The sequence below is a fragment of the Scleropages formosus genome, chromosome 6 (genome assembly GCF_900964775.1).
Source record: "Scleropages formosus chromosome 6, fSclFor1.1, whole genome shotgun sequence".
Lineage (NCBI taxonomy): Eukaryota > Metazoa > Chordata > Actinopteri > Osteoglossiformes > Osteoglossidae > Scleropages > Scleropages formosus.
Genome location: NC_041811.1, coordinates 36,947,783 through 36,956,736, shown reverse-complemented (window position 1 = coordinate 36,956,736; position 8,954 = coordinate 36,947,783). Strand labels below are relative to the sequence as shown.

General features: G+C 40.5%; 1 protein-coding gene across 3 annotated transcripts in view; it reads right to left on the bottom strand.

The window, feature by feature from the left end:
* Window positions 1-5,061: 5,061 nt before the first annotated feature.
* LOC108930021 (multiple C2 and transmembrane domain-containing protein 1-like) overlaps window positions 5,062-8,954 on the bottom strand; it is a 72,635-nt gene continuing 68,742 nt past the window's right edge. For all 3 annotated transcript variants that reach the window (XM_029252937.1, XM_029252939.1, XM_029252938.1), the window contains exon 21: window positions 5,062-8,339. In XM_029252937.1, coding sequence (XP_029108770.1) covers window positions 8,268-8,339 — 72 coding nt within the window. In that variant the 3' untranslated portion in view covers window positions 5,062-8,267. The remainder of the gene's footprint in view (window positions 8,340-8,954) is intronic.

The window sequence follows — 8,954 nt, the reverse complement described above, 5'->3', positions numbered from 1 at the left end:
AGCTGAATAACGGGGCCATTGCTGACTGAACTAGAATACAACCTTGAACGTTGGGTACCAGAGTCCCCAAAGAGGCACTGAGCCGTGGGAGGTAGAGAACAAGCACCGGAACCACCAGGCACCTAAGCTCTGTTGTTTTTACATTGCAAAAAATATTCTATGAATTATTATTGGTTAAAGGTACAGAACCATTCTGTCGTACATACTGTAATCAAGTGTTTGGAACGCGTTTGTAAATTTACATTTACATTTAGAGTATATGTATTCTTTTATTAGACACCTTTCTCCAAAGTGACATATATCTCAGAGAAAATACAATGTGTTCATGACATTAGGAGACATGGCTGCAGACATGTGATTCTTAAGTGAACCTAGTTTGTTACTTTCAACTTGATGCACCGATGTTCATCGCTCGAGTAGGTGCATAAAATGTAGGCTACATGAATCCTAATAACCTTCCTACACATTTTTTTTTTAAATAAGGCAGACAAACATTCACATACAATGCTGAAGCAGCGGCTGTGTAAAGGCTTACCTGGGGAAGATCATGAAGTTACTGTGTATGAACATTTACACCATACGGGAGCTGGAGAGATCTTTGGCGAAGTGGGTCTGGAAAAGGTGAGTTTTCAGACTCTTCATGAATGTAGATAGAGTTTCAGCAGTTCTGAGTGAGAGGGGGAAGTCATTCCACCACAGCAGAGCCAGAACCGAGAACCTCTGCGCTTTGTGTAACTCTGGATGTGCAACTAAAAGATTGCTGGATGGACCTGCTCCTTGAGTGATGTACTAAACATGGTCTCTTTCACTTCAGTCGCCATTTTAGTTCTCACTTTCAAAGTAAGCGGCACCCAAATTAAAATAACAATTCTGAATTTTTGAATGAAGCAATTTTTTCATTCCAAATTCCAAACCTTGGAACTTTAAGAAGCAGTTAACAACAGCAGTAACAATTTACTCCGTTGCACTTAAAAATCAACACATTTAACATTTTGTGAAGAAAAAAGTACTTTTGCTTCCTACCATAAATCTGTTAGACTGACTGACTGACAAAAGTGAGCTCCCAGAATGTGTCCAACACTGTCGAGTTTTACCGTCCTTTGGATTTTGAGCGTGAAGGGACCGAACTGAGCTTTGATTTGCAGGTGGCTGTGTAGCCTGTGTACCCTTCAAACTTGATGTGTGGAGTGCAGCACATAAGTGAAATGTGGCTGGACATATAGCCCATAGAGCATATGCTTTAGTGTAGGGATGGAAGTGTAGCCTCTGTACATGTTTGGTCAGATAAACAAGGAAAGTCAAGAAAACAGATGCTTGTAAAACCCTGCCGAGTCCTCGAATTTGAACAGCTTTTAACTTTGCAGTCGTAGGATGTTCTCCTTTCTTGTTTTTTGCCCTGTCTCTCTGTGTGTTCTGCCTACCTTCTTCCTCACAGATTAATAGAAAATAAACAAGGAACCCTTGTGTCAGAGGTGACCGAATGTATCACAGGTGTGATTGCACCTGCATTCTGCATTCACCCGCAATCTGTGGATGGTAAACGTCACAGTGATCACTTGTCACACATATTTGTCCTTGTCCAGAGTTATTTTCTGGGCTGCGGGGGGTCAATATAACTCATAATCATATTCTTTGAGTTCGACACATTTCAGTCTTTGACCGGAAGGAACCTGGTCGCTGTACGTGCTTGATGAGCGTGGTCCTGCTTTAGTGCTTCGGCCGAATACACGCTCATTGGTAGGGCCACGGTGGGTTCGTAGCGATGTGTGTGTGTGGTGCAGAACCATTCATCCTGAAAGATGTGTATTGCCAAAAAGGGAAGAACTCTTCAGAGCATCTTCAACCGCAATAACTGGCAGCAGAGGCTTACTTACACATTTCAATGGAAGTATATTACGGCCTCTTTTATTTTCATTTTCTTTTACTTTTGTGCTGAACATGTTATAATTATCATTATATAAAGTTCCAGAGCTTGACTTGCAAAACTTTCAATGCCATGAGATAAGGAATGCGTTTGACTCTCCTCTGAAATGTGTGAAAGATGTAATTTTTTTATTCTGCTTTCAGCTATTTTTGAGCATTTGCTTCTCAGAAAAAACACCAAATTCAAAAACTTTGCATCTATTCAGCATGATCAACTAGGAGACTGTTATTCAAATTATTTTTGGGCAGTGATGGTGTTGTGATGTATCCATAGTATGTATTCATATATATGAAAGGTAAAAGTTGTTTTATAAATAGGCAGCTCATTGTGTGAAACTATGAGTGAAAATAAGTATATTCAGTTGAACATTTTATTTGCAGAGGATCAAGTATATATTTGACTATTTCATTAATTCTCGATGGGGACGTTCAGTCCTTTCCAGAAGGCACTTTTCAGTGTCTTCATACAGCCCAAGGATACTTCTTTTTTCGCTTCTGTCCTTGTCTTGTGTTTAGAAAGAACCGCAGAAAAAGTGCCCTGTCAATATCCAAGGCAAAGTGTCTTCCTTTAAAGAGGTCCTTTTGAAAGGATTTGATTTAACTTTTTTCTCTTCTGTTTGGTCGAAGATTTGAGAGATGTGAAACACAAAAGCAAAGGCCTTTTTCAAGGCCGTTGATCTGTCCCTGAAAAAAGGCACAGAGAGACGGTAAGAAACTGGCGGCTAGAACCCACACACCTAATGGGTATCCATCTGGTCTGCTTAACCAAGAACTTCACCAGAATGGCAGTGACTCATCTGTTCCTGATCTGTGAGAGATGTCCTTTTGTAGCAACCTGAATAACAGCCACAGCTCAAGTGCCGTTTAGTATGTTAAACGTAAAAGGTGCTCATCCCTAATGCAAAATGTAGAGCATATCGCTCCAGGTTAGTGCAGAGCTGGGTAGGATAGCTAAACACGGTACTCGAGTAAAAGGACTGTTTCTTTCAAAAAATAAATACGCAAGTAGAAGCGCTTGTCCAGAAGTTTAGGTAATTACATGTAAAAAAGTATTACGTCAAAAAAACGACCAAGTACTGGATCAGAAGACGTGACAAACAGCTACGATACAGTTAAAACTAATATTTTCAATAAATTAAATGTTCTGTACAAATAAAATTAGAGACAGACACCCCTCTACTTAGGTAAATTTGACTTAGGAAAATCCGGATTTCAGTAAAAAATTCCCGGTATACATATTATTTACGGATAACACTTTTATTTTATGCAAAACATCTGAAATACGTTAAGCGCAAGTCAGCGTAGCCAGACAAGACAGGTAGATGCATCTTCCTGGTTCCCGCGCATTTTGAGCCGTGATCTTCTCTCCTTAGTATAGCGTTTTTTTTTTTTCCCATATTCTTTACCCATTTCTGTATTCACAATGCCTGGTGCTAAAGGTGCACTTGAAGGAAAACGAGAAGCGTCTCGCAAGCATACAGCAATCAATTTGGAGATGAACTTGAAAATAATAAGGAAGTAGGACTGTTTTTTTTTTATTATTAAATAACTGAAACATTCACAGTACAAGAACATTAACCCAGAGCAATCTATGGCACAGGAATCATGTTTAGCTATATCAACTTTATAAATACAATAGTGAAGGACGTTGCAAGTATAAAGGACCACGTGATGATGTTGAATGGTGGGGGAGGAGGGGGAATCTGACATACATAACTTTTGACTTACATAAAGGGTTCAATAATGGTCTATTTGCGTAAGTCAAGGGGTGTCTGTACCTATCATCTCTGCACCTGTTGAACCTCTTGATGCCTCTCTGCTCTATGATGGAAGGTTGAGGTTACAGTCCACCTACAGATCTTGCGTGATTAATATGTTTGGTTCAAGTCCAGACTCCTGTGAGTAATTATAGGGTGTGTGTGTTTGTTGGAGGGGGAGTGGATGTGAGCGTTAAAGGGGAAAGGGAGCTAGGAAGAGAGAGACTGTGGGAGATGCCATAGTCACTGTCTTTGGTTAGACCTCCTAGAGATCTTCAGCCCCAATTACACCCTTGCACAGCAGTGGCCCTAAATTGCACTTCATTTCTCTGTCTCTCCTTCCTCTCAGTTCTGTTCGCAGCATGAAGGTGTAGAAGGCTTCTGCTCATGTTTCTGTTTATCCTCCTCACATTATTTCTACTTGTGTAATTTGCAGTAAGTCTGCAGTGCTTGATTGGTGCCTTAGATGTTTCCAGAACAATACAATTCATTATAACTAGAATATGCTGTATTGTGCGATAGTATTTCTGACCTCACTGTACATGTTGTTCCTTACAGTTTGCATTACATACATATATTCATTTAGCAGACGCTTTTCTCCAAAGCGACACACATCTCATAGAAATTATAAAGCTTTCCAGAAAAAACGGAAAAATATTAGCTAAAAAAGTACCACCTGATCATGCAGCTCCATTTATAAGTGAGTTAAACACTACAAAAATACAAACTTTTTAAAAACTGAAAATCTACTACATTTGTTTTTTTCCCCTGTCCTCAAAAATTTTTCACAACACACTAGTAAAATTGGATGTTATTGCTTTAAAAATCTGACAACGGGTGTTAAAAAATGGATATTTGTTTTGTTTGTCAGATAATGACCGTAAAAGTTAAGTAAATTTTTATACAGGGAATTGTTTAGCAAAAAAAAAAAGAAGCATCAAATCACCAGATTGGAATTCTCAATATCATTTACTACTTATCCAAGTCGGGGTCATGGTGGTCTAGAGCCTATCCCAGAAGTACAAGGCACAAGGATGGTCAGGGTTCACCCTGGATAATACACGAGTCCATTGTATTTCATTTTATAGCTCAGTATAACTTTTTTAATTTTATACAGCATTACAAATTCAATGCACACATTTGTACAATTTCACAAACAGATGACCTTCATTTGTGAACCTAAGAGCAATCAATTTTTTACATCATTTGAGACGACAAACAGAAAATGAAAATGCTAATAGGGTACACACTTCACAGACAAGAATAGTCACTCATATTTTATCAAATCACTCTTTTTGGTATTTATACAAACACATAAAACTATATAGCAATTTTATGTTATATTACAGTACAATATCATTACAATATTTGGATGCAATACGACACAAAATACCTGTTAGCCCTAGATACGCACGTACAAACACACAAGATAAAATAAATTGTTTTCCTATGAATACAAAAGATGTACTTTATTGCACTATATGTACTGTATAAGGGGAATGGCTTAAAATTAGTTTAGTGCATTATAGCAGTGACCTTGAACAGGCCATTAGGAAGGATAAGGCGAATCAAAAAGGCAGTGAGAACATCCACGAAAGACGACATTTTAAAGAAGATGTCGAAATTGGAAAGCTGGACGAGGCAAAGTTTGACAGCTTCCACAGAAGGTAAAGTCAGTGTGTAAATTTTTGGCCAAAAACAGCACAAATATCAATGTTATAATACAGCTGAACACTTCTTGTGTTACGTGTGACTGTTGTTCTGCAAGTTATCGTGGGAAAAAACATCAATTTATCAGCTTCAGTTTTCGTCTGCTGTTTTCTGGCTGCTGCTCTTAGGGAGAATCAGCTCAACAAAACCCAAAGCTCCCTTTTCCCAGCAACAGCCTCCAGCTGCTTCTGAGGGATCCCCAGGTATTCTCAAGTGAGCCAAGACATACAATCTCTGAACCTGTCCTAGGTCTACCCTGGAGTCTCCAGTGAAGAGCCAATCAGGAGGCATTCTAGCAACATGCCTCAACCATCTGAAATGACTGCTTGTCCAAGATCACCAAAATCCTCAACCCGTCAGGATTGAGACTGAGGCCACTGACAATGTGAAGAAGCCTCATTTCATTTGCTTTCATCTCTGATCGTTTTGTTTTAGTCAATACTCAAAGCACAGACCATAGTCGAAAATGGGGGTAGAGACAGAGGGGAAAACCAAGACCTTCTGAAGATTCAGCTACTTCTTCACCTCCACAGACTGGCGAAGCCGTCCCAGTCCACCTATCAATATCCCGTTCCCCATTTCTCACACTCATGAACAAGATTCGAAGATACAAGAACTCCTCCTGTAGGGGCAATTGTTCCCCCTCAAGCTGGGGAACCCTCAGACCACCTTCGAACAAAACGTTTGGTTCCAGTACCCACACTATGCCTACAGGTACGACTAACTATGTCTAGCTGTCACTTCCAAAAAAAAATTCTCCAGCTGAAACTCTTTCCCTGTCCAAGAAGTGACATCCCAGGTTCCTAAAACCAGTTTCTACTGTTGGGGTCCAGCATGTCTAAGATCATACCACTCTTACCTGCCGACCATTCACCTTGCAGGTGGTAAGCCCACAAGATGACTTCATATCTCCATTTCAGGCTGAGCCAGACTGGGTTATGTGGGTCTCCCGGCTACCAGCGCCAAGCTAGTGACTGCCATTATCAGTCCTGGTTCCAGGTGTTGGACCCAGTAACTCTAATTTGGTCTGAAAGGAAATCACTAACATTAAATATGCTTTACACTCAAATCTACAATAATCTGTTTTTTTTTTTTTCTGAATGGCAGTGAGATGCTCCACAAATCAGATCATTTCTGCTTATTGGTCCTGAGAGTAAAAAACAGGCCAGTATGAGGGACCACTTTCCCAGACACAAGCATAGCACTGTCCATGTCTGAAGACACACCAGCCCTACAGTGAATAATGGTGGCAGCATCAGAACAGATCCAAGAATTAATAGGGCAAAATACAGAAAAACGCCATAAGAGAGCCTGCTTCACTCTGCTAAAACGCTGATGCTTGGAAGATCTTGGAAGTTCACTTTTTGGCAGGACATTGATCCCAAGCACAAGGCAAAAAGAACACTGGAGTGTCTCAAGAATAAAAAGGTAAATGACCTCACAGTGACCCAGTCAAAGCCCTGACCTCAGTTCCTATGAGAATCCATGGCACCATTTCAACATTTCAGTCCTCCAAAGTCAGGTCATGCAACCAACTGAACACCCTGGAGAAAATCTGCCTAGAATAATGGGGCAAAAAACTCCTAAACAGGGTACGTAAGTGGTATTACTTACCTTAAAGGCTTGAAGCCGTTACTGCTGTGAGTTTGAATAGATAAGCAGCATATTTTCTTACAAAGGTGCACAGCAAAGGTGAACAGAGGTCACAAGTTGACAGACAGACAGACAGAAAGACAGGCAGGCAGGCAGGTAGGCAGGCAGGCAGGCAGGCAGTTCACTGGATAGTTGCTAAATGCTGCAAAACTACAGGCTCAAAAACGACCACAGAACTGAATGAGTGGATTTCACGAGACTGGAATTCGTAGCAGGGCTGCCGCTGGAAACTGTTTATATCCAAGGCCAGTATGCAAAATGTGTAACCTGGTGTAAGGAGCACAAAACTTCAGCTGTAGAGTAGGGGCAATATCCCACTACACACGGTTCAGGACTTTTAAGGGTGGTTGAAACTGTGAAGGCAAAGGCCAGCTCTACTTCTCATTAACTCCTTCATATTAGTTTATTTGGTTTTTCCATTATTTTCTTCACCCCTGTAGATTCAGCTGATTTCAGCGCAGTTGGTATCTTTTGGCCGCTCGGTACGTCTTGCTGCCTTTTTCCGATCTCAAGATTCCAGCATTTCTTCCAATATACGGCAGCGGTCGGCAAGAATAACGACATCCCACCTTCCATTGCATTGACAGCGCTTCTCTTCTCACGAGTACAATCCAACTCAAATCAAGAGAATGCAGAAACAAGGAAAAATAAAGGTAAGGAGAACATAGTTATACACTTCATTATCTGTCATCACACTTTAATGAAATTAAACCACGTGTTTTAAAAACAGTCTTATGTGAAACATCTGTACACAACAGGGAAATTCCAGTCTTTCTGGATTTAGATGTTTAAATTGCTGTGAAAATACCAAAATGATAATTTCATTGCAGATCTGTGTACTTACTTCTGAGTTACACTGCTTCCAAACAAAACTTCAATGTCTCACGTGATTCGGTGACATGAGAGAAACACGCTGCTCTACAGTGAAACTGCCCCACTTATCGAATCCCACCCGTCACGACAGAACAAAAAATAAATAAACGTAAGTAAATAATCCAAGTACATAAAGCAAAACTAAACAAAACATATAATACATTGTACCATATAGTAACCACCTTCTGTTATTGCCATCACTTTAATCATTTGAATTCTTATTCCGGACTTGTCCACAGAGAACTGATTATATACAATGGAAGCGGCAGGGAAAAGGACTTGTTCAGTCCAACTGAAAGACACTCTTGTACTTATTCTTCGGGGTCTGTATCACCGGGAGACGCGAGCGGACTACCCGGGGTTGTTTTTCTTCCTTTTATTCGGACTTTGACTTGGGTCCTGTCTCAGCTCTTGATACTGCACCTGATAAAACATACACACACACACACAGATCCACGGTCAGGTGGACGGAAAATGAGACAGTGCAGCATCCTGGTAAGGCATGGGAACTGTCTGCCCTTCTTTTTCAGCTGGGTCGCAGAAGTAGAGAGGAGTCTAGTTATAGGGACTCAAAAGGGAGCATTTGAGAACCCCAGTGGAGATCCATGGAAATGTGTCACTGTGTGGGAAGAGTGAGATTCAAAAATAAATTGAATGGAATTGAACCTCTAACACGTTCAGGTTAACTCTTGAAATTCCACCAGGCAGATTATTCAGCTAGAGCTTTGTCACGTTCACAAAGGTAGGACTATTGCGAAGCTTACTCTTCATACTTGTGGTTGAGGAACTGCTGTGTGGAGAGAGCATGGAATTTGTTGCTGGGAAGAGAAGACTGCAGAAGAACTGATTTTAAGGATTTATGAGCGATATGCCTCAAGGTTGACACAACAGAACTGCATTGTGGTGTCATCATTATTGTGAGTCTTTGCCAAGTTCATGATTACTTTAGCTGAAGAGCAGAGACAGGTTGTTTTTTTAGAATTTCTTGTCCGCTATTTCCATGTCTGCCTACAACGAGAAGACTGAACTGGCCTTTTC